This window comes from Ochotona curzoniae, unplaced genomic scaffold, assembly GCF_017591425.1.
Source record: "Ochotona curzoniae isolate NIBS_2020 unplaced genomic scaffold, NIBS_Ocur_1.0 contig_1014, whole genome shotgun sequence".
Classification (NCBI taxonomy): domain Eukaryota; kingdom Metazoa; phylum Chordata; class Mammalia; order Lagomorpha; family Ochotonidae; genus Ochotona; species Ochotona curzoniae.
In genome coordinates, this window is record NW_024464920.1 from 51,782,133 (window position 1) to 51,807,549 (window position 25,417).

At 62.1% G+C, this 25,417-nt stretch overlaps 1 protein-coding gene across 3 annotated transcripts in view; it reads left to right on the top strand.

Moving 5' to 3' along the window:
* The window catches only part of TBC1D22A (TBC1 domain family member 22A), a 232,975-nt gene extending 228,536 nt beyond the window's left edge, over positions 1 to 4,439 (top strand). For all 3 annotated transcript variants that reach the window (XM_040987550.1, XM_040987565.1, XM_040987561.1), the window contains one exon: positions 3,109 to 4,439. In XM_040987550.1, the coding sequence (XP_040843484.1) occupies positions 3,109 to 3,237 (129 nt within the window). In that variant the 3' untranslated portion in view covers positions 3,238 to 4,439. The remainder of the gene's footprint in view (positions 1 to 3,108) is intronic.
* The last annotated feature ends 20,978 nt before the right edge of the window (positions 4,440 to 25,417 follow it).

The following is a 25,417-nucleotide window of genomic DNA, read 5'->3' on the forward strand; positions in this document are numbered from 1 at the left end:
GTGTCTCCTTCCTGCCTGGCCCAGGGACAGTCCTGGCTTGTGTCTAGGCTCCCTGATTAGAGTTGGGTCTCCATTTTTGTTAAACTGTCTGGCATTTTCCTTGAATAAAAATTGATTCAGCAATGAACGCTTTGCTGTCATAGCTGTGATAGTAACAGCTTAGCCAGGCTGACAGGCAGCGCCCGCGCTGTGTCCGTCACCCCCTGAGCATGTTGGGGGCACCTTGCCGTCCCACCCGCAAGGCCATGGGCTGGAGAAGCTTGAGGCGCAGAGCTGGGGGGCCGGGGTGGCGCGGGTGCCCTGGGGCCCGCATGCTCCTGCACAGGCAGCTCACTGCCACGGCGCACAGTGAGGGTTGTCGGGGTGCATGGGGTAACTGGGCCTGCGACCTTGGCTGAGGAAACACTGCACCCTGCAGCACAGGTGACACCATTAAGGTTGAAGAGTCTCGTGGGGTTGGTTGTGGAGTGGAGGCAGAGCAGGGCCCAGCGTCCCTCTGGCGACTGAATCTGTGTTCTTACTGCTGCTCTGTGCCCTTGGAACCTCTGCAGTGGGGTGCCAGCTCAGGGGAGGGGGCGGATACGGGGCTTGTGCGTGTCACCCTGACCCTGTGCCCTTCTCATGCCGGTGCACAAGGTGTGCGTCTGGGCCTCACATGAAGCTGGCAGAGCTCACCTTCCCGCCAGGGGCTGCCTGGTCGAAGGAGCTGCGCAGACCGTGCGTGTACTTGGTAGCCCAAGTGTCCTCACACAGGCGCCCTTAGAGTCGTGATGTGGGGTGCTGCGTGGACAGCTGCCTGCTTGCTGGTGGACGGGGGCTGCGCCGTGTGGTCTTGGCCCTGAGCCTGGAGCTCTGAGCTGTGCTGCCTTTCTCCCTGCAGTCATTGTGCGTGTGCGTGTGCGCGCGTGCAGGGGCATGGTCGAGGGGGGTGGAAGAGCCTGAAGCACAGAGCCAATGTGCAGAGGGTGGCAGGTGGCGTTCCAGGCCCCTCTCACATCCCAGCGCAGGAGCCAGGCGCCCCTGGTACTTACCCCGGCTGATGCTGAGGCTAAGACTGCAGGAGCCATGCACTGCCAGCCCGAGTGACGTTCACACGGCACCATTGTCCCTGCACGGCCGCGGCCCCCTCCACGCGCCCAGCCATGGCTCCCTTGAACCCACATCAGGTGGGTAGCACAGAGCAGCTCATCGCAGACGCACATGCTGGGCGCCTCGGACCGCGCATAAATGAGATGAGCCTTTGAGAGAAAATGAAGTCTGTATTTAAGGATGCGCTCAGCTCGCCACAGAAGTCACATGGATAGATTTGCCCTCTCCAGCACCGAGGCCGTGCGGGGCTGGGAGGTTCTGTTCCCCTCCATCCACGGGGCCCAGGGACTAAATTAGATTCTGAAATTGAGTGTGCCATGCGGTCCTTACCTCCCCGTCACGGGAGGGCACTGCCGCTCACCTTGCTCGTGGTGAGGGCACCATAATATGAACCGAGTGGATTAAAAATAAAGCCAGAGGTATTTGTTTATGACCTGCCTGGAATTGGATTGGCATCCATGTAAGTTGCATTTAATGGTGAAAGACAGCGGGTTGATGCTGATGTGTCTCTGGGGATGCACTGCCGGGGATATGTGCTCTGTGCGTCCCATTTCAAGGCCCCAGAAAGTCCCCCCATGTACAGAGGGAGTGGAATTGCAGGATGGAGCACCGCCAGGAAGACATGGCCCAGTGGGTAGCCCCAGGACTGGAGAGCACAGCCTGGACAGGGTCCCCCAGCAGCCGTGGGGCCTCGGGTCCTGAGTGCCTGCACAGCCAAGTGCTTCCCAGGTCTGCCTGCACACAGACCTCGCCGTCCTTGGCCACAGGTGCCGGGAAGCAGGGCCCAGGTTGGACAGGGGGGACCTTGTCTGTGTGTCCTCACCAGGCAAAGTCATTCAAGTACTGACCCACGGCCCACCCTGCCACAGGCCCACCCTGCCACAGGCCCACGCCATCTGGGAGCTGCTAAGGGGCAGCACCAGCATCCCAGGAGGGCACTGCCAACGTCCTAGATCTGGCTTCTGATGGGCCCGGGGTACGGGAGGAGGCAGCGGGTGCCTGGCCTAGGCCAGGGCTGTCAGCCCCCTGAGTGACACAGGACAGGGCTGGCTCTGAGCAGATGGCAACGATGATCTAGCCCCATCTTTGCCCATGAAGCCAGCCACCTTGGCCACACGGTCGGAGTCCTGCTCTGAGCACATCCCTCTGGGTGCCTTTGGCTGGTCACCAGCTGCTGCTCTGGCTGTCTGCCAGCCCTATGCTCAGGCTCTAGGCTCACCTGGGTCTACCTGCCGTGCACTAAGTCATACTGCAGTTACTGAGTCATTCTCTCAGCGCATCCTACACCTGCCCGCTGCAGCCCGGGGCCAGGGCAGCCCGGGGTGGCGCCTGCCCGCTGCAGCCTGAGCCAGGACAGCCCAGGGTGGCGCCTGCCCGCTGCAGCCCGGGGCCAGGACAGCCTGGGGTGTCGCCTGCCCGCTGCAGCCCGGGGCCAGGACAGCCTGGGGTGGCGCCTGCCCGCTGCAGCCTGGGCTAGGACAGCCTGGGGTGTCGCCTGCCCGCTGCAGCCTGGGCTAGGACAGCCTGGGGTGTCACCTGCCCGCTGCAGCCCGGGGCCAGGGCAGCTCGGGGTGTTCTAGTACCAAGGCTGGAACACAGAAATCCTGTTTCCTGAAATTTGGGAACCCAGTGAGTGGCAGCTGCCAGCAGTGTGCCCAGCATGCTCAGCTCCCTTCTCAGCTGGCACTGGTTGTGCCACCAGGCATCGCGGGCATGTCCCTGGGGGCCAGCTGCTGACAGCCATGGTTAGGGCACTGTCAGGCAGCATTTCTACCTCAGAGCTCGGCTGCACCTGCCACAAGAAGCTGTTTTCTGGTGTTGGGCTGCCGTGGGCAGTGGGCCGGGTTGGGCCCTTAGCTGCTCCTGGGCTCCGTAACCTGGCAGGTGCCCAGGTCACGGCTGCAAGGGGAGAGTGTTGGCTTGGCAGTCAGATGCTGGGGTATCTGCACATGCTTGGGAGATGCTGGGCTCCCGCCTGACAGGTGCCTCCCTGACCGGCCTGTCCTTCTCTCTCCACAGGAGCTGCTACTCTTCCTGCAGAACCTGCCCACGGCCCACTGGGATGACCAGGACGTCAGCCTGCTGTTGGCCGAGGCCTACCGCCTCAAGTTCGCCTTTGCCGACGCCCCCAATCACTACAAGAAGTGAGCCCAGACTGCTGACAGGCGAGGCTCTGCTGTAGAGTCCTGTCCTGCCAGGACTGGCCAGGCCCAGGCCCGCTCCGGGGCGGGCAGGGAGGGAGCCACCTGCTTCTGAGATACCAAAGAGAGCCAGGGGGCAGGTCCTGGCCTCAGGGCTGAGGTGTGGCAGGTGCCACCCTCGTCCGGTCCCAGCAGTGTCCTTGCCAAATGACCGCCTCCTGGGCCCCGAGCCCAGAGGCAGACCCACGCCCAGAGGCCCCGGGCAGGGGGCAGTGGCTGCCATCTCGTCCTTCCCTGGGAGTGCCAAGTTTATCTTGTTGAGTGAAAGAAAATAAAATAGAGAGAGTGCACTTCCGGGCCCTGGCGCCCCTGCGCCCACTGCCCAGGCTGAGGGCATGTCCTTGTCTGTGTTGGGCACACGCTCCCGAGGCTGTGGGGAGGAGGCCTGCTTTCCACTCTGGGGGCAGCTGGGCCTCTGTGAGCAAGCAAGCAGGTGTAGGGCATCCCACTGTGGCACCTGCACACTGGAGCTCTGCCAGGCCCTGTCCCCACAGCCTCGCTGCCCCTTCCCTGTCCACCGAGCCTGCCTGATGGTGCTGGGCCCCTGGAGCTTGCCTGGTCTGAGTTTGCTACTACAGGGGCTCTGGCGCTCGCCTCACCTGTGTTCCATGTGGTGGACACCCGCACATGAGGCGGCAGCCTTTGCCTTGGCTTGAGGACCCACTGTCACCCCCACACCACCTGCTTTTGGGAACAGCCATGCCCCGGCCACCGACCCAGGCTGTGGAGTGTGCAGGCGTGTGACGTGTGTTCCTGTTGCTATTTAAATACTCTGGGTCATTGCAGACAGCAGAGAGATTAGCACAGGATTCTTTGCTTGTCTGCTGCTCCCAGTCGGCGGGGCAGAGCGCGTCCCTGCTCTCCCACCTTGGCCCCACCCATCCCAGCATCCAGGGGACCCCTCCCTCTGCTCCTGGAGTCCATGTGCAGGGCTCCCCACCTCACTGAGCTGAGCCGTTCTCTGATGGCGGCTCTGCTGGAGGCAGCGGCCCCTCCCAGGCTCTCCCAGCTCCTGCGTGTCCCGTGGGTGTGACACGAGGGGTGGGCACGAGGGGTGTGGATGGCCGCCTGCGTGCTCACAGCTGTGGGAGACAGCGTGCGGGCCAAGCCCTCTGATACACCAGAAATAAAGACACAGTCATCAAGCCCACAGCCTCGGCTTGTGATTCCAGGATCGTGCCCTTGGGGCTGGCACCTGTTGCCTGCTGATGCTTCCAAGGCATGAGAGATGAACGTGAGGCCAGACCCAAAGCCCACAGGATCTGGCGCAGCATGGTGCTGCCGGCTAGCAGGCTCTGGATGCCCGGGCCCCTTCGTGTGGTCACATCTGTTCGGTGTCTGCCTGCACGAGGGCCTGGGCTGGCTCCCCGTGCTGCAAGGCTCTCCTGAACACACAGAACATTCTCTCCTGACCCTGTGTCACTGAGGCCGTCCCCCAGGGCCCAGCATTTTGGGAGAGGTGGTGCACCATGCCCCTCTCCAGCAGAGCTTGACCTTCTGCTGATAGCCGATAGCCACAGGCTGTGGGCCTGCCCTGCCCCTGTGGGCAGGGGTGGCGTGGAAGTGTGGCCCACTGCCTCTCTTGTCCCCAGGCCGGAGCATGGAGCTGTGCAGGCTGCTGGCCTCTCTGTGGCTCTGTTGGTCACTGTCCCTCCCTCTGGGACCAGGCGAGGCTCCCGGGCAGAGCCTGTAGGTCCTTGGGCAGCTGGAGGTGCTCAGAGTCCCCAAGCACCCCACCCTACAGATGACTCTAACCCTAGGGCCCCAACAAGAGCCCTGCCCAACTCACAGGAGAGGCCTGGCCTGTGGGCACTGCCGCTGCCCCCTCCCCAGTGGCCAGGGAGGGCCTGTGGGGCAGGTGGGGTCCTGGCACGTGTGGGGGAGGCACCCTGGGGTGCCCTGGGCTTTGAGAAGCCCCATTTTGGAAAAGCTTTGTGGGTGTTGGCAGGTCCAGGTGTGGGGACAGATTTCCCAGGAAGGTCTGACTGCAAGCCACCTGCACCTGGGCCTGTGGGAGTGCCCGTTCTGGGAGTGCCCATGCTGAGGGTCCCTCTGGGAGTGCCTATTCTGGGAGTGCCCGCTCTGTGAGTGCCCGTGCTGAGGGTCCCTCTGGGAGTGCCCGTTCTGTGAGTGCCTGTGCTGCGGGTCCCTCTGTGAGTGCCCGTGCTGAGGGTCCCTCTGGGAGTGCCCATGCTGAGGGTCCCTCTGGCCCTGCTGTCCCGGCGGGCTGCCCTCTCACAGCTGCTAGCTGTTGTGGAGTTGGCTATAGGCAGAGGTTTGCTGGCTCTGCCCACTGGACTCCCTGCTAGCCCGTGGGGGTCTCTGTCCAGTGCGGAGGCCTTCTCACACCACCTCAGCCCCAAGCATGGTGCCCCCAGGAGAGTGGGCCGGGGCGTGTGTGGCCGTGGACACCACTGAACCCTGTTCATTTCATGGACAAGTGGCAAAAGTGAGTAGAGGCCTGTATGGTGCCAGAGGGATCCCACCCTGAGGTGGCTGGATGCTTGTGTAATTGGCATGGCAGGAGACTTCCAGAACACGGGACCCATGGCAAGAACAGAGAGGGGGCAGGGACGGGTGCAGGGTGCCCTGTGGGAGGGGACCCGGGCGCAGCGTGGTCGCAGGGTGCCCTGTGGGAGGGGACGTGGTCCCAGCGTGGTCGCAGGGTGCCCTGTGGGAGGGGACGTGGTCCCAGCGTGGTGGCAGGGTGCCCCGTGGGAGGGGACCCGGGTGCCCCGTGGTCGCAGGGAACCAAAGTGACAAGTCGGGAGGCATGTTTTCGTCTGAGAAGATCAAGTCCAGATCCTCAGTGTCAGGATTCTCGGGACCAGGCGCAGCGGGCCCAGCGCAGGGAGCAGGCAGGCCCCACGGGAAGGAGTGGGAGCCCGTGAGAGGGTCCCCACGAGGGCTAGGGGCGCCCGGGCTCCTGGGGGCGGCTGGGGGCTGACTCAGGGGTGGCGGGACACATGGACGCCGTCGCGTCACCGGGTCTGTAAGCTGCGGTTCTCATCTTCCGGCCATGGAGGACAGTGCTCGCAGATGAGGGCATGGCTGAACAGGGACCTGGTGGGTGCAGTGGCTGCCCCGCTGCCGACAGACACCGGGCCCCTGTAGGGCTCCCCCAGGTTAGGACAGGCCCTGCGGCATAGGCTGCTGCTCCATCACTCTGGGGTGCCTGGCCTCTGGCTGCCCCTGTCGCGTCCCTCGTGGGCCTGGAGCAGCTCTGGGGCTTCTTAGGACATCTTGCTCTGCTAGTATCCGAGGCATTCTCTGTCATTAGAATTCTGCAAGAACATGGCTTTAATGGTTGCATAATATCCAGTTGCATGAATTAACATAATCTGTTTATTCTCTTCCTCTGCCTCAAGTGGCTCCCCTTTTTCCCTGCTGCCAAAGTGGCTGGGGTGTTTTGAGTCCCAGAGGTGGGGTTCCCCAGCATGGGTCCATTAGAACAGACCCCACCCACCCCGCCCATACCCACGGGACTGCAGCAATGGCCCCGCCCACTAAAGGCCTGGAAACTACAAGCCCAAGAAAGTATTTGAAACTGAAGTGTATCTCTTTAAAGGATAGAACGCCTGCAGGACTTGTGGCAGTGTAGGGGGAAGGAGCAGAGCAGAGAAGGCAAGGCCAGAGGTGGGTGACGGCACAGAGCCTCCTGTGCATGCCCCACAGGTCGGGGCTCACACGTCACGCTGTTCAAAACCCCTGTCACCCTGGCAGCAAGCCGCTGGCCGTGTGGCCCGGACAAGGACAGGAACCTAAACAGGACGAGAGCTCACCCTAGGGAGTGTGGTTGGGAACGTGCGTATTCCCGCAGAGCATGCTGGGAAAGCGAGGGCATGGTCGTCTCATCCTAGATCATGGACCCAGAGCACACAGCAGCGTGGACACGCTGGGGCGAGGCCCGGAGAAGCCAGCTGCAACCAGCAAGGAGCCCAGAGCTTGGTGCAGACCAGGGCCTGTGCCCAAGGAGCACAGAGGGGGTCAGTCCAGGAGTTGGGGCTGTGGGTGCTCAGCGGTGTGCTGGGGCCGTCAGGGCAGAGCCGGAGTCGCCGAAGCCAGCACGGACTCGGGAGTGGGGGGAGGCTAGCAGAGTAGACAGGGAGGGGGTCGCTGGGCTGCTGCTGGTGACAGCTGTGTGCTGAGGTCGGGGCACCTGGTCTGGCATCTTGGTCACCCCCACCTCAGCCAGGAGGACCCTGGGGACTGCCACCTGGGGCCTCCTGGTCACCCCACATTACCCCCAGCAGGGAGGTGCCCCTCTTTCCATGTGAAAAGATGGGAGGCTCAGACGAGTGATGGAGCTTGCTCAGGAAGGTACCACTCCTCCTGGCGGGGCTGCTGTGAGCCGGGGCTGCTGTGGGCCGGGGCTGCTGTGAGCCGGGGCTGCTGTGGGCCGGGGCTGCTGTGGGCTGGGGCTGGGGTTCCAGGCCCACAGGCCCAGCCCCGCTGGGGCCACTGACGACACACCTGTTCCTGTATGCAGCACGTGGACACGGTGCCATGTGCAGCCAGCTTGTGTGAGCAGTGTGTGTGGAAGCACTCGGCCCGCAGTGCAGGGCTCGGGGGCAGAGAGGACTGTGAGGGCTGGAGGTGCCCGGGCTGTGCCCGCACTTGGTCACAGGTCTGCACGTCAAATGGTCCAATATGCAATGTATTCGTGTGCTTTTAAAACCATGTTTCATATGCTCTCTTCAGCTTCTTCAATACGTGATGATTCAGACGTTAACAGCAGCTAATTCTGGATTGTGGCTGGGGGGGTATTTGTGAAATTATTCATTTGCTGTGATTTCCAAATCTATCAAAAACAAAACAAGAGAGACTTGGTCCTGGGAGCTGCGACCTGTGACGGGGGAGACTGTGGCACCTGCCACTTCCTCCTGGGGGCGACTCACACAGGCATGAAGGTGGGTGTAGGCTGAGGGGAGCTGGGACCTGCTCCCCACGGAGCAGCACCCCGTGCCCTCCCCAGCCAGCGCTCACCCCCTGCCTTTCTGTCATCATATTTTCTTCAGAGCCCAGTCAGCACCCACAGTGTCACAGGTTCATGATACCCCAGCCCGGTGTCTCTGGCATCAGAAATGGGTCGGCCCGGACCTTGGAGAGAAGGGTGAAGTTGAGATGTCTGGGTGCTCTGGGGTGTGGGCAGGGCTGACAGCCCACCTATAGCAACCCTGGGCAGCCCAGCAGGTGCACCTCACCATCTCACCTACCCAACCCTAACCTTCTCCTCAGCCTCGACAACACCAACCCTAACCACAACCACAACCCTAATGCTAACCACAACCCTAACGCTAACCACAACCACAGTCCAAACCTGAATCCCAAACCTAACCCGAAACGCAACCCAGCTCCAACCTAACCTCAACTCCAATCCAACCCCAGTCTTAATCACGCCACATTCCAACCCCAACCCAGCCCAGAAGCTGTGTCTGAGCACTGGAGCAGGGAGCTGACCTAGGCAGTGGGGTGAGGCTGGCCCAGCAGCATGGAGACTGGCTGGTGGGGCCAGAGCCTAGGCCTTTATTGAACACCTGCTGTTTGCAGTTGGCCCCTGATCCTCCAGGCTCCCCTGGAGGCAGGACGCTGCAGACCACCAGCCAGCTAGTGGAGCAGGCTGCCAGCCATACCCTCCTGTTGGCTGGTGACACCTGGGCCAGCCCAGAGCTGCTCTCCCAGGTGCCCCAGAGCCTCTGCTATCTTGGCTCCCACCATAGCTTGGTCTCTTAATGAACTCCTGTGGCCACTGCCTCACGTGGCTGCTGCCTCATGTGGCCCCTGCCTGGGGTGCTAACGAAGACTGGGGGCGGCTGATAGGACGGCCAGCACTGACCTGGCTATTAAAAATAATTGGCCACCCATAATGTGGGGGAGAAGAATGTTCACCCTCAGCTGGGCTGCGAAATGTGAGTTATTCTCAGGTTGCCATAGAAACCAAGATCAGTCCTCACATCTTTCAGATCTTTAATTTTGTGAGTACAGCAAGAACCACTGTACTCTCTCCAGAGAGAGGGGAGGAGGTGGCCCCCGGCCCTCGCTGCCTCAGGGACGGGGGTGCCCTAGCCAGCAGCCGCCCCAGCTGGCATAGGGGCACTCTGCTTCCTCAAGTTTCGCTGGGAGGATTCTGCTTCTGTCTCTGTGGCCCCAGGAGCCCTGCCGTGCTACCCCTTTCTGCCTGTAGGACAGAAGGGCTCTGCCCTGCTCCCTCCTCTTGCCCATGACCAGCACACCTGCCGTCCAGCAGAGCCCCCACCCACCCCTGCCTTGCCTCTGCCAGGAGTTCTCCATCTGGACCCATGGTGAGGGGTCTCCAGGTCCAGCCTTGCCCCACGCTGGAGAGCCAGCAACCCTTCTTGGCATACCCAGCCCCTTGCACTTCATCTCTGCCCCTCGCCCCTCCTGGCAGCGACCAGGCCCTGGCCACGGCTGCCACAGTCCCAGGTATGGGCCTAGGGGTGCTGGGGGGTGGGCTGTTTGCGGGCCTGATGGTGGAGGGGCAGGAGGATGCATCAGAGGCCTCCCAGCAAACAGGGTCTCCCTGGCTGCAGCCCAAGGGTGCCCAGGGCCAGCTGGGGCTAACTCAGCCAGGGGAGAGTCCCAAGGAGTGGGGGTGTGGCCACATGGGGGTGTGGCCTCATGGGGGTGTGGCCACATACCTGCCCACCTTTCCCCTAAGCCCCTCCCCTGGCTCCCTGTGTCCACAGAGACCATTTACTGCTTTTAGTCCTCTTTCAGATAATTTGCTCAGGCGTTCTGCTGACAGTGGTAGAAAGAAGGGGGAAAATGATCAACTTCTGCAATTGCACAGTCTAAATTGCACTTGTTTTGGTAACACCATTTCCTGATTAGAGGCAGGTTGGAAGTTATCAGAACACATCCACAAGGTAGGGTGTGTGTGTGTGTGTGTGTGTGTGTGTCTGGAGGGGAAGGGGCTGTCTCCTGAGGAGGCGGCGAAAGCTCACAGCCCACGCTGGCGTCTGGCCGTGTCTGTGGCTCTGACTTGTGTGTCCCCATTAGAGATTTGGGAACCAGGGGACATGGCCATTCCCTCGGCCGCTGCGGGGGCGTTTCCTGCTGCCCTTGAGGTCCTCGTGTAGGGTGCCTGGCGTCCGGGTGGGCTTCCTGTCTGGCTGCAGGCTGTGTGCGCTGCCCGGGGTGCTTGTGGCCCAGTTGGGGTCCCCAGGGTAGGGCCTGTCTCCCATCCCTCCCTGAGTCTCGCCAGAACCAGGTGGGATGAAGCACCTGCCTCCTGTGGCCGCACCACAGCCCACTTCACAAGGAGAGCACTGAGGCACGGGCTCAGCCCCATCCCCCGGACACATGGTCAGCTGGAGGCCGAGTGGCCACTCGGGGCTGGTGCTGGCACGGCCCTATTACCCATGGCAGGGACTGAGGACGTAGCACGCTCAAGGTCATGTGCGGGACCAGTGGGGCAGGCAGGTGGTTAGGAGCTGGGGTCTTGGGGAGGGGTTGGCTGCTTCCTAGAGTGGAGCAGGCCAGGCCGGCCCCCTGTGGCACCCACACAGAGGGGTCTCCCCTGCCTGGGGGGATCTGGTCCCAGGCCTCAGAGGCTGAGCTTGGGAACAGCGCCGGAAGATTCCCATCACTTCGCCGAATGAATGTTCTAGCTTCTCGTGTCGCAGGAGCCGTAATGAAGTGTCAGCAGGCACATGAGGACGGAACGGATGAATGGAACGTCTTTTATAGTGTCATTACACTTTTATAATAAGATTTACTTGTCAACTTAATGTGTAATAACGTGATAATTTATCCGGTAACCCGAGGACAATGTGTGGCCATTCTGCCCGGTGAAGGTCAGCTTCGGGTTCCCCCTCCTCGCCTGGGGCGCAGGGGGTGGGGTGACCTCCGCTGCGGGGCTCGCTCCCCGCTGTGGGAGATGCTGTGCTGTGCCCAGCCTGAGCTGAGGCTTCAGGGAGCTGCGAGCTGTTGAAACTCGGTCTGTGACCACGGGGCCGTGACCGCTTGGGTGGAGCTGCCTCGAACCCAGGATTCTGGGGGCTCAGCGACCGAGCAGGGCAGCTCCCCCAGCACCCCGAAGGACGTCTGCTGGGCAGGACAGCGTTTGGGAAATGGAGGATCAGGACCAGAGGTGGTCCAGTGTGGGACACGCAGCAGGCAGCCTGGAACCAAGCAGGGATGCACAATGGAAAGTTCTGGAAAAGTTGGTTGGGGCTAGCCCTGGATGCCCCAAGGCCAGGAACACCCAAGCTGAGGGTGTTGTGGTGCGTGGTACTAAGTTGGGCAGAGCAGATTCCAGCACCCTGCAGGAGTGAGGCTGGCGTTCCCACTAGGAATGTTTGCAATGCCGAATCACCCTGACCTGGTCTCTGGATTAGGTCAGCACCCTGTGCCACAAGTCACAGGCATGCGCAGACCGAGCAGCTGCTGCCGGCTCCCATCCCCGCACCTCAGATGTATAAATGCTTAGTGTGGTGCACTGTGCCCGGGTGTCTCCTCACGCAGTCGCCCGCCACGTGGACGGGGTCCTGGTCCAGGCAGGGCCCATCGCGCCCCCAGCCCCTTCCGGGACAGCCGGGAGCCTGGAGCCTCCTGCCCGCCCCATGGAACCGGGAGGGCTTCTGGCAGCAGCGGTGCCCACAACACGCGAAGTGCATGTTGTGACAGGAACTGACGGAGGCAGGCCGTGTGTGTGGCCTGTGCATTTGTGGGCGGTGTGTTAGCGTATGGTGTGTGTTGGTGTGTGATGTCCAGTGGAGACCGGGACCCCGCCCACTGTCACAGCAGCCCCTCTTCCCCCGCTCGGCTGCTTCTCTGCATCCCCGGCCCACACTGGCACGTCCTAGCTCCCAATCCTGAACTGACCGCTCCGTCCTGCCCAGGTGTCGCCGCTTTCCCTGACTCTGAGACACCTGGGCCTGCCACCCTCTCTCCTGCCTGTCCTGTCCTCCCACCCCGCTGACCTGCGTGGGGAAGACACCAGCCACGCGCCTGAAGTAACTGGGTGTGTGGTCCAGGACTCCCACCTCGGCCTGCCAGGGTTTGTCGCATGGTCACTTGGAGGTGGTACCGGCGGCCGTCATCACCCTTGCCAGGCACGTGGTTCAGACTGGGGGATGAACTTCCTGGTGATTCTGTATGGGCACAGCGTGCACAAGATGGGCATGTGGTGTGTGTTACATGTGTGATCTGTGATGTGTAAGAACATACAATGACATGTGGAGTGAGTTACGGCATGGTGTGTGGTGAGGTGCATGTGTGGGGTGTGTGTGTGGGGTGTGGAATGTGTGATGTATGGGGCGTATTGGGGTGTGTTGCTATGTGGGGTATGGGTTGTGGAATGTGTGATGTATGGGGTGTGTTGGGGTGTGATGTGTGTGGGGTGTGGAATGTGTGATGTATGGGTGTGTTGGGGTGTCTGTGGTTGGGACAGCTGTTCTTCCTCTGTCAAGCACTGCACCTGCGTGCCAGGTACCCCGGGGGCCTGAGTGTCCTGCCGCAGCCCGGCCGGGGACAGCTCCTGCTCACCTCATCTCCCACGTCGGCCCTGCCATCACTGCCTGGTGTCCTGGTGAGCAGATGAAGCCGGGCTGGGCGCTAGTGGGTGGAGCCGGGCTGGAGGTGGGGCGTGGTACCTCTGCTCCCCTGGGGGGCCCACGTCTCAGGTGGACCCCCGCTGCAGGGAAAGCGAGTCTGTTGGCCTGGCGGTGTGAGGCTGTTTGTACTTAACTGTGATACAGTATTTATGACAGCGAGGAAGCTGAGGCAGCAGCGAGACCGCGTGGTGAAACAGCATGCCTCCTGTCACCAGTTGTGAAGTTGCCTTGTTCTCTCGCACACACCAGCGCACACCCCCCGGCACGCGCAGGCGCCAGCTCACATCCCCCGGGCACACGCAGGTGCCAGCTCACATCCCCCGGGCACGCGCAGGTGCCAGCACACATCCCCCGGGCACGCACAGGGCCAGCTCACATCCCCCGGGCACGCGCAGGTGCCAGCTCACATCCCCCGGGCACACGCAGGTGCCAGCTCACATCGTCCCGGGCACGCGCAGGTGCCAGCTCACATCCCCCGGGCACGCGCAGGTGCCAGCTCACATCCCCCGGGCACACGCAGGTGCCAGCACACATCCCCCGGGGCACGCGCAGGCGCCAGCACACATGCCCCGGGCACGCGCAGGTGCCAGCTCACATCCCCCGGGCACACGCAGGCGCCAGCACACATCCTCCTGGGCAGGTGCCAGCTCACATCCCCCGGGCACGCGCAGGCGCCAGCACACATCCCCCGGGCACGCGCAGGTGCCAGCTCACATCCCCCGGGCACGCGCAGGTGCCAGCTCACATCGTCCCGGGTACATGCAGGCGCCAGCTCACATCCCCCGGGCACGCGCAGGCGCCAGCTCACATCCCCCGGGCACGCGCAGGCGCCAGCACACATCCCCCGGGCACGCGCAGGTGCCAGCTCACATCCCCCGGGCACACGCAGGCGCCAGCACACATCCCCCGGGCACGCGCAGGTCCCTCACCTGTGCATCTTTGGGCCTCTGCCTGGTGTCTGACGCTGCAGCTTCCTGACTGAGGCGGGGTGTGGTGACCTCGCTTCTTGGTTTTATCGGTGATTGGCATGAAAATGTGCCTGGAGGACACGGAGGTGAAGCTCCCGGCGGCCTCGAGTTCCACCCTCCTGGCCTGGCTCATCAACGACTTGTGCTGGAAAGCCGCCCATGAGTTCCCCGTTGGCTTCAGGGCTTGTGGCCGCTGTTCTCCCAAGCCGATCACAAAATTGCCCACCCGCTCATCTTCCATCCATCCACCGTGCCTATCATCTGATTCCCTCTAGCTGCCGTTTGTTGCTGTCTTCTAGATGGCTGCTTGTTCTCGCGCAGGAAGTCGGGTAGGACGCAGGGCGTGGTGAGGTGCAGTCTCGGATGAACCTGAGTTCCCAGGCAGACTGGGGGACAGCCCGACTGCCGGACCAGGCGGGCGCCTCCCCGCGGGCTTCCGCCCTGCACACCTGCCTGGCCTCCCACGCTGCCCCGCCCACCCACATAGCCCCGCCCACCCACCTCACCTGACCTCACTTCACTTCCCCTGCCCACCTCACCTCACCTCGCCCCGCCCACCTCACCTCACCTCACTCTACCCACCTCACCTGCCTTCCTCCACCTCCCCTCACCTCACCTCAGCCCCCCACCTCACCGCACCTCGCCCCGCCCACCTCACCTCACCTCGCCCCCGCCCACCTCACCTCACCTCGCCCCGCCCACCTCACCTCACTCTACCCACCTCACCTGCCTTCCCCCACCTCCCCTCCCTCACCTCACCTCACTTCCCCTGCCCACCTCACCTCGGCCCGCCCACCCCACCTCACCTCCTCGTCCTCTGTGCCACCCACACCTGCTCCACCTGCTCCTGACCGACCCCAGCCTTGGAGCTGCCCCAGGGCACCTTCCGTTGTGGGTTCAGACGTCCCGCCTGGACCCCAGACTCCTGGACACGGAGTTGTGCGGGAGCGGGGCTGTGGGTGGGCGCCGAGCGAGAACGGCCCAGGCCCGGGCACCTGGAGAGTGCCGCCCTGCGGGAGGAGCCCAGGAGCAGGACGGACCTCGCAGCCGAGCAGGTGAGCTGGGGCAGTGCAGCGGCCTGCAGAGCGGTGGCCTCGTCCCTGTGTCCGTCGAGGGCTGGCCCCTGCTCCTGCGCCCTGGGCCACCCCGGAAGTGTGAGCCACGGTCAGCATTTCCGCGTCTGTGCCCAGCGTCCTTGGGGCGGTGTGGCCGCTCACGCGTGCCCGGCCTCACCAAGGAGCCGCCTGGTTCGACGTGTGCATTAGCGCTGTACTCTTAGGATGCTGCTCCATGCCACCTCTGCACTCGCACTGGAATCCATCAGATCTGCCCCCGCAGCCCTCCTTGCCGTGGCCTCGAGGGGCCGGGCGTCGCCCGGTGGCCATGCTGAGCAGTTCTTGCTGTGTGTCTGGGTTTTCTGTCACGAGCCATCACCGGTGTGCAATAGTGTGTGTGTGTGTGCAGGTCTGCTCTGGGATGCTGTGGAGTGGGGGTGGGCTGCGCAGGCAGCCACAGGCCGGCCTGGCAACAGCAGATGGGCACAGCCCCGGGGCCTTGGTCCAGGTGGGGCTGGCTGATTGCAGGGCGAGCCTGGGCCAGGATTGGCTGGGCTGCCTGGGAGCCGGGCCAGACCCCCTAGTTTTAGGAAGTGGTCATATGCTTCCAGGCACCCCTTCCTGGTCAGATGGTCACCAGTCACAGGCCACGCTTGCTGAGCCCGCTGGGTTGAGCATGCCTGCCCTGCCCTGCCCTGTGGGCTGCCCCACAGGAATCAGGCTTGTCCATGCCTTTACTATGGACTGGAGGCCAAAGCCCACAGACGACCCCTCCCCAGCTCCCATGGGCGTTTCCCCTGTCCTCAGAACTGGCTTAGGGCATCAGGCGCTGGGGTGTCAGGTGCCGGGGTGCTGCTGGTGGGTTCCTGAGGCCAGAGCCCTCTGCCAGTGAAGATGGGTGCCAGGGTGAGGGACTCGGGCTGGGGCCCCTGTGGGCAGCAGGGAGGCACAGCCCGTAGCACAGCCGGGCGGCTCGAGGCCAAGGGCCCCGCGCCCCTCGCTTTCTTCCTGTAGTAGAGGTGGGGCGTGGGCCGCTCCCTGGGGCAGGGGCCCTGTGCCTTAGCCCCAGCACAGGTTGCAGAAGGGGTCAGCTTAGCAGGTGGCCTCAGGGCCTCTGCAGCGCGCTCATGATCCCGCAGCGTGGCCTACTCTCTCCAACTCTTAGGGAGAAGTTTCTTTTGCACATCGAGTGGTCCCTTTAGGGTCCAGGCGTTAATTTAAACCTTGCATTGTTGCTAAGCTCTCCTCTGATGTTTCTGCTAAAAGCCAGTGGGGCACCTGCTGTCACACCTGGCATGCACCCACAGGGAGCTCGCGCTCTCCACAAAGGGGCGCTCACGGCTCCCGTCCTTGCCCGCCTCCATATGCCTGCACCAGGTTGGAGGCCGTGCAGGGAGCCAGCGCCCCAGCGAGCACCGCTTCTGCATGGCCTGCCCGGCTGACTAAGTCCAGGGAACTATGCGTGAGCGTGGGTGTCTGGGCAGCCAGGGCGTGGACCATCAAGGTCCCTAAGGTCCTAGGTGCCCTGCGCTCGGGCTGCCAGAGGGTTTTCGGAGCCAGAACTGAGGAGAGCTCGGCATTTCTTTGGGTGCCGCTGGAGCACTGAGGGAGGTGGGGGCCCTGGCCCGGCCTCGTGCTTCTGGCATGGTTCCTTTGCAACTTCAGCCCCACACCGTCACCAGGCTGCTTCCTCATGTTTGCGGCTGCTTGGAGGACACGGGGTCTCCCCTGCACACCGGCAGGGACCCTCCTGTCGCCAGTGGCGGTTCGGGCTCTGCTGGTTCCCGGCACGCCTCTGCTGCCTGCGGACACCCCGTTTCTTCCTCCCCTTCTCCTTGTGCACCCCACAACTGCTTTCCTGGAATGAGCCGCATGCACACGGCCATGCCGGAAAGTTCGTGGAAAATGGAGTCAGGAAGTAAGGATATTAGAACGCAGGGCTTTTTTTTTTTAGAAGTTTTCATAATACACCTTTGCATTAACATTTGAAGACTTGTGTTATGGTTACATTTCAAACGTTTTTGGGGCCAGGTAAACTTTTCTGTTGGTTCGTTTTCCACAGGCACTTGGAGTGTTCTGAGTGCCTCCTCTCCGGGCCTGCGGGCAGGCTGGCAGGTGTCGGCGCTCTGCCCAGCTGCGCTCTGCCCAGCTGTGCAGGAGGCGTCCTCAGGGCCGTGTGCCCGGTGAGCCAGGCCTGTCTCCCGGCGCTTTTGGCTGTGGATAAAAACGACAGGGCTTTATTCTTTTGAAAAAGGCAATCTATTTTGTCTTTATGCTGTGGACGCTGGCAGGACTTTAATCCGTTGAGTCCTAGATTTCCCCATGAGCGGTGTGGGAGTCACGCTCCGGTGCCCGTGTCCGTGCGGACTCGGGACTTGTCTCCCTCCTGGGTGACGGGCCTGGGGACTTGGGCCGACTTTCCCTGCAGAGGTGTGGCTGGGAGAATGCAGACGTGTGCCCAGGAGCTCCGAGTACTGCGGCCGCTGGACACCCCCACGGCTGTGGCCCTGGCAGGGACCCTGGCACCCTGACTTCGCCTTCTGCCTTCTTACCGGCTGCTCAAGGTGCTGGCTTGGGCACGTGTTAGGCAGCCTAGGGGATGTCACCATGTGATGCCTTGCATTCCTGACCTGGGCCCCCGCCAGGGGTCCTCTCTGCCTCTGTGCCCAGCTGTACCATGCTCCCTGCCCCCTCAGCCCTGCTCACCTGCCAACCTCTGCCCCCCTGCCCCCCACAGCCCCCTCCCTGGCCAGGTGGCCTGCTGTGGGTTTCTGGAGGCTGTCCCTGGCTCCTCAGTCCTGCCCCTGCCGTGCTGTCCCAGAGTGGAGTGTGGTTGATGCCCACAGGACTGGGCATGTCCATCAGCAAGTGAGGTGGCCTGGGCCTTCGGCGAGACTCACTGGCCAGCCTCGATTTCGCACTAAGCTCCTTAGAGCAGGCGGGGTGGGGCATGTGGGCTCTGGCCTGGGACCGCCCGCCTGGCCCTCCGTGCGGTGGAGGTGGGCTCTGAACCCGGAGAAATGTAGAGGTTTTTGAGTTTAATTTGACATTTTCTCACATCATCATTCTACATGAGATGTACATTTTAAAATCAGATTTTGTGGTTTCTTAGGGAAGAGTCCCGTTTTGTGGCGAGCTTGACATGACGTAAAGCGCCCGTGGCTCTCGCGTGCTCGCGTGCTTCTGTTGGAGGTTTCGCAGAGCAGCCAAGCCCGGTTGGTGTTGTCGTGGATGTCGTCAAATCTCGTCATGTCTAGGTAACACGCTGTTTATCCCTTCTCGACGTTTCTGTGTGCTCGTTCCTGCTGTCTCCGTGGTCTGTGCAGGAGTTTGTACAGCGGTGACAGCAGTGGGTTCCGTTTGTCTTAATTGTAATGAGAGGGTGCTTGTAAGACTTTTATTAAATATCTGCTAACCTTGGCGATAAGACAGAGATCTCACAGGAAGTTTCAATCCAGTCGCTCTTGACAAGTTTTCAAAGTAAACACACAGCCCTGGGTTTTATCAGTGTCGTCCCAGGGAAGCCGAGTGACTACCGGAATTGCCTTTGGGTCGAGTGACACAGCTCACGGTCCGTGGGCGCTGGCTCCGTTCGTGTCAGGGCTGGGCAGTGGGGTCCTGTGCTAGCTCCGATGGGTCTGTGCTGGGTTACGGGGTCCATGGGTGCTGGGTCACGTGGTCTGTGGGCGCTGGCTCTGTTTGTGTCAGGGCTGGGCAGTGGGGTCCTGTGCTAGCTCCGATGGGTCTGTGCTGGGTTACGGGGTCCATGGGTGCTGGGTCACGTGGTCCGTGGGCGCTGGCTCCGTTCGTGTCAGGGCTGGGTGCTGGGGTCCTGTGCTAGCTTCAATGGGTCTGTGCTGGGTCATGGGAGTCCATGGGTGCTGGGTCACGTGGTCCGTGGGCGCTGGCTCTGTTTGTGTCAGGGCTGGGTCACGGGGGCAATGGATCCGATCGTGTCAGGGCTGGGTCACGGGGTCCATGGGTGCTGGCTCTGTTCGTGTCGGGGCTGGGCGGTGGGGTTCTGTGCTAGCTCCGATGGGTCTATGCTGGGTCACGGGGTCCATGGGTGCTGGGTCACGTGGTCCGTGGGCGCTGGCTCCGTTCGTGTCAGGGCTGGGCGGTGGGGTCCTGTGCTAGCTCCGATGGGTCTGTGCTGGGTTACGGGGTCCATGGGTGCTGGGTTACGGGGTCTGTGGGCGCTGGCTCTGTTTGTGTCAGGGCTGGGTCACGGGGGCAATGGATCCGATCGTGTCAGGGCTGGGTCACGGGGTCCATGGGTGCTGGCTCCGTTCGTGTCGGGGCTGGGCGGTGGGGTTCTGTGGTAGCTCCGATGGGTCTGTGCTGGGTCACGGGGTCCATGGGTGCTGGCTCCATTCATGTCGGGGCTGGGTGGTGGGGTCCTGTGCTAGCTCCGATGGGTCTGTGCTGGGTCACGTGGTCTGTGGGTGCTGGCTCTGTTCGTGTCGGGGCTGGGTGCTGGGGTCCTGTGCTAGCTCCGATGGGTCTATGCTGGGTCACGGGGTCCATGGGTGCTGGGTCACGTGGTCCGTGGGCGCTGGCTCTGTTTGTGTCAGGGCTGGGCGGTGGGGTCCTGTGCTAGCTCCGATGGGTCTGTGCTGGGTTATGGGGTCCATGGGTGCTGGGTCACGTGGTCTGTGGGCGCTGGCTCCGTTTGTGTTGGGGCTGGGCGGTGGGGTCCTGTGCTAGCTCCGATGGGTCTGTGCTGGGTTACGGGGTCCATGGGTGCTGGGTCATGGGGTCCGTGGGCGCAGGCTCCATTCGTGTCAGGGCTGGGCGGTGGGGTCTCGTGCTAACTCCGATGGATCAGTGCTGGGTCATGGGAGTCCGTGGGTGCTGGCCCTGATCGTGTTGGCGTTGTGTCACAGGGTCCACGGGAGCTGGCTCTGATTGGGTCACGGGGTCTGTGGGCGCTGGCTCCGTTCGTGTCAGGGCTGGGTCACGGGGCACACATGTCACTAGATGCCACAGATTCGTTCTTGGCTCTTTGTGGCATGAATTCTACCATTTTTCAGATTAGGATTTTGAAATGCAGCCGTGACTGGAATCTTCCCTTCATACTGTGATCAGCCCACGCGTGCTCTTTGTGGCTGGCACGGGGAGGGGTTTGGTCCACAGTCTCACCTCAGTCATTTTGGTTTCAGGTATGCAAAGTCTGCCTTTGAGACAGGCCATCAGGTTTTTTAATAAAGGATTTATTTACCCTTGTGGGGAAGACAGAGTTAACAGAGAGGAGAATCAGAGAGAAGACTCTGCCATGCACGGTCTCGCTCCCCGGATGGCCACAGCGTCCAGAGCGGGAGCTGGGACCCGCCGAGGGGTCCCCCGTGCGGGTGTGGGGATCCACGCTCTCGAGCCGTCCTCTGCCCTCCCAGACCGTAAGCAGAGAGCTGGGGCAGAAATGGAGCAGCTGGGGCTTGAACCAGCGCCCATGCGCGATGCCGCTGCTCAAGGCGGAGACTCGGTCCACTACACCACGGCGCTGGCCGGAGGCCACGGGCCCGTCACAAAGATGGGCAGCTGCCCGCTTCTGAGCAGCGTGTTCTTACAGTGGGTGTGGGTGTACATTTAGCCCGGGTAAGACTCCACGCAGAAATGCCTGTTGGATGGTCCCTCCGCTGTGCCTTCCACGCTCACTTTGTCTAGATTTTCTTTGTTCTGTGTGTCTCTGTAACTTTTAAACATTTTAATGATAAAAGCTTTTTTTGTGAATTGTACATTTCCGTGTGAAAGTGAAAACCACGTCAGGTCGTGAGGTCAGAGTTTCCACCCCTTGAACGTTTCAACAACGGCTTGGCATTTCCGGGTGGCTTGAGCCCCTGCAGTGCCGTTGTCGGGCCAGTGTGTGTTCTGCCCGCCCTGCTCCGGACCCAGCTCCCTGCCAGTGCCCCTGGGGCAGCGGGAGGAACGGCCACGGACTCGCCCCTTGCCACGCACGTGGGAGACAGCTGAGGGTGGTGGAGGGGCCCTCAGGAGGCGCAGCGGACGCATCTCAGACTGGGGACACTGGAGTGGGCAGGATGGGTCTGAAGAGCCGGGCAGACCCCCGGCAGGACACTGGGATCCCAGGGGGCACCTTGTGGCAGGTGGCTGAGGGGAGGAAGCGACACTGAGAAGCAGGCCCTAGGGTACTGGTGGTGACCCGGGGGTCCCGGCCTTCCACCTTCCTGACCGTGGCTGAGCTGTCTTCTGTCTCTCCTCTGCAATGGGTAGATGTGGCAGGTGGAGTGGGCCGGTTTCTGCACAAGCCCTGCCTCGTCTCCTGCCTGGACCCCTGCCTCCAGCAGCTGGCCTCCTGCGGCCGCTCTGAGCGCCCTGCACACAGCTGAGCGCCCACCTGCACGGGCACCCCCTGCTTCAGGAAGTCAGCCTGCAGTGCCTCCGTGGGCGTTTTCCCTTCTCGCTGCTCAGTTGCTATAGCGAAGCTCATCCAGCCAGGACGGGGCTTGCGAGCCAGGCAGCAGCCCCTCCCATGGCTCCAGGATGGCCATGCTGTCTGCTTCCCCACAGCAGGCCGTTCCTGGCCAGGCAGCTCCACGGGCCAGGGCAGGTGCAGGAAGGGGGCTTAGGCCCTGGGGTTCGGAGCCACCATGTTCTCCCAGGGCTGGGGGATGGGCCCTCAGCATTGATTTTGCCAAAGCTCCCACTGCCTCTGCCGTTCCCCCTGGCCCTGCTGGGGTGGCCGGGGGACAGTGATCCAGTGTCCAGGGGATACGACACGTTCCCATCTGCGACCCAGAGAGGCTCAGACTGCAGAGTGCTTTTAACACACAAAAGGGAGGTCTTCCAGGGCAGAAAAATAGAACTTCTACTTTTAAAATCACCGGTTAAGAATAAAATCCCCAGATGACCACATTTATACTTACACAAACATTTTTTAAAGAGACGAAGAAACACAATAAGCAGAAAACCCCCAAAGCATAAAAATAGAGACACAGGGCGTCGGGCAACACGGCGTCGGGCAACGCGGCATCGGGCAACGCGCCGGCTCGCGGGTACAGGGCATCGGGCAACGCGCCGGCTCGCAAACAAACCTCATTTCTTACTGAAGGGAAAAGTGTAAATCAAGTTTAAAAAATATTTGCCCATATTTTGCCTATGTCCCCGTCCACTGATATATCCATCTGCCAGCCCACCCACGCACCCCCAGTCTGGTGTGCGCCCCTGCTCACCCAGTCACCTGTTTATCTCCCCCTTGAATCCATGCGCCCATCTGCCCATCTGTGTGTCTAGCCAGCCAGCTGCCCATCCATGAAGGCACCTGTCAGTCTCAGTCTGTGACTAAGCCGTTCATCCATGCGTTACCCATCTCCCACCCACTCTCCTCCATCCGTGCACCTGTCAAGCTGCGCCCGCTCCCCGTCATGCATCCGTCAGTTAAACAGCTCCTGAACACCCCTGCTCCCGGGCCAGGCCTGGGCTCCAGGGATTTACTGCAATCTGTAAACAGGTGTGTTAGCACCACTGAGAAGTATCAGTGGGGAATCCGATGGAGGGCGTGTCCGTTGGGAAATCGGGAGGGCTTCCCAGAAGAGGTGACTTGTGTAGGCTGGGCCGTGAGAAGTGTCTGAACACTGGCGTGTGAGCCAGAAGGAGGAGCACCTTCCTGTAAGAGGAGCAGCGTGTGGCCACACTCTGGCACCAGGCTGGCAGGAGGTAGCTGGAGATGGGGCGTCAGAGGCTGGGGCTGGCAGGTCCAGCCGAGCGCCTTGGGCTTCATCCAAGTGCACCAGGCAGAGAGCTTTGATGACGTTAGCAGTCTCCCTGGGTGGTGGCAGAGTGCAAGGGGCACTGAAGGAGGTAGACGTGGTGCCCAGGAGCCGGATGGGGGCAGCTGGGGTGGCCCTCGTGGGAGCTGCTGGGGGCCCAGGTCACAGCTCGACAGTGACGGCCCTGATCTTGGCATGTTGAGAAGCTGCACCTGGCAGAGCCGCGGACAGCCAGGTCAGGTTGCTATGGAAACACTCAGTGTTTGCTTCTTATCCGAACAGGGATGGCCTGGAGCGGACCAAATTGCCTTGGGTTTTACAGGCATGAAGGTGGAGCCCGGCTGCCCTAAATGAGTATTGCCAATGAGATGCGTGCGGCCACTTCCCTCCAGAGAGGGCCATCAGGTCAGGGATGAGTGGGCATGGAGCCAGCCTCCCCAGTCTGGGGGCGGGACGGGAGAGCATGGAGTTCATTAAGGCTGTCCAGGGCAGTTCTGCCCGAGGGGCGGGTGACCGTCTGGCTCTGAGTGCAGGAGCGCCAGGGGGTGATGACGCATGTGTCTGCATCCCCGCGCAGGGGCATCCCCGGAGCGCTGGGTGCAAACCGCTCGTCTGATGTGGGAAAAGAGGAAGCAAATGGCAGTCCTGATGGTGGCGAGCCCTGCCAACACGTGGGATTTGCCAGTCGCTTCTCTGGATGTGCTCCCTCCATTAAATCAGTCGATTGTCCCGAAGCAGAGGGGAGCTCAACCCTCGGCCAGTGCATCAGAGGCAGGGCAAAGCCCTTCACCCTCAGCAAGGCGTGAGAGCCAGGCTCTCTGAATGGTCTGGTGGTCCTGCGCCCAGGACACTGTCCACCACCGCCAGCCGCCCCACCAGGTCCTGGAGAGCGCCCAGGGCACTGTCCACCGTCACCATCCTCCCCGGGAGGGCCGAGAGAGTGTCCAGGGCACTGTCCACCACCGCCAGCCGTCTCCCTTGGGCCCCTCCGCCTGGTCCTGTGCAGACAAGCCTCACCTCTGAGGCAAGTTCAGGCCCAGCTCTCCACGAGCATCCCAGGGTTGCCCCGAGCTGCTTGTCTCCAGAGGAGGTGTCCCAACTGCTGACAGTTCTGGGAGATGGGCCCTGCCCCAGGAGCCCAGGCCAGTCCCCACGGCAGGAAGCTGGGCACCTACGGGGAAGCAGGTGCCTGGGTTAGAGATGAAGACATGAGACTTGGAGCAGGAGGGCAGGGGGTGCCCAGGCCGGAGCCGACAGGAGGCAGCTCCTCACCCGGCCTGAGTGAGCGTGAGAGCTGTCCTGGGTGGCTCCAGCTCCAGGCACCATGGGGCTACCCTGAGCTGCCCTGCAGAAATGCCCAACACTTCCAGCATTGTGCCCTGGCAGTGGAGGGCAGCTCAAACAAGGCCCCCAGAAAGAGTGCAACGTGCTGCGCCTAGCTCACAGTGCTGGGGAAAGTTCCTGCAGAAAGGGAATAAAACACGTTTCTTTTGTCACAAGAAGTCACTGGCGTGCGTGTGTTTCCCGGTGGAGGTTTGCAGGCTAGAGCTGCGGCTCACCTGCCCTGTGCCGCCTGGGGCGTTGGTGCTGTGTGACATGCACGGCCCACGGCCCAGCGTTGGTGCTGTGTGACATGCACGGCCCACGGCCCAGCGTTGGTGCTGTGTGAACTGCGCGGCCCACGGCCCAGCGTTGGTGCTGTGTGACATGCACGGCCCACGGCCCACGGCCCAGCGTTGGTGCTGTGTGACATGCACGGCCCACGGCCCACGGCCCAGCGTTGGTGCTGTGTGACATGCACGGCCCACGGCCCAGCGTTGGTGCTGTGTGAACTGCGCGGCCCACGGCCCAGCGTTGGTGCTGTGTGACATGCACGGCCCACGGCCCACGGCCCAGCGTTGGTGCTGTGTGACATGCACGGCCCACGGCCCAGCATTGGTGCTGTGTGACATGCACGGCCCACGGCCCAGCGTTGGTGCTGTGTGACACGCACGGCCCACGGCCCAGCGTTGGTGCTGTGTGACATGCACGGCCCAGCGTTGGTGCTGTGTGACATCCACGGCCCACGGCCCACAGCCCAGCGTTTCGGACGAGGCGTCAGCCATTTCCCCTTTTTTGGCTCACTACAGTGCGAGCCAACGCCTGTTCTGCTTTGCCTTGTCAGTGTGTGTGTGTTTGTCGCTGGCTCTCAGCGTCTGGCCGGGCTTTGCCGGGCTGTGGCTTGATTATGTCTGGTGCTGACTAAACGTTTTCGATATCTTGGTTGAATCGTGTCCAATCTGCTGACCAATTTATTCCATAAACCATTCATTTCTCGGGCAAATAGTCCTAGTTTTGTAATTTTATTTTTATTTTGTAGAGCTTCTATTTGCTACAATAAGTCTGATTTATTCTCATCATGCTTTTCTTTAAATTAGTTAACAGACTTAGAGGAACCGTTTAAAGGTGCTGTGTGTGGCTGTAACGTCTGGGTTATGTGTGTCTGCCCAGGTAGTCACCTTTAGTCACATGGACAAGCAGGAGTCCACCCAGGCTGGGCCAGGCCCCGCTGCCTCCCTCTCAGTCTTAGTTCACCTCTGGTTTCCAGTCTGGGCAGGGTGAGGCCGCCGGCATTGTCAGCACCCCACCCGAGGGCCCCACTTCCCATCCAGCTCCCTGCTAATGTGCCTGGGAAGGCAGCAGGGGCCGGTGCACGTGCCTGGGTGCCTGCCCGCAAGGGAGGCCTGGGGGAATGTCCTGGTCTTTGGTCTGGTCCAGCCACGGCAGCCTGGGAGTGAGCCAGGGGACGGGGAATTCTCC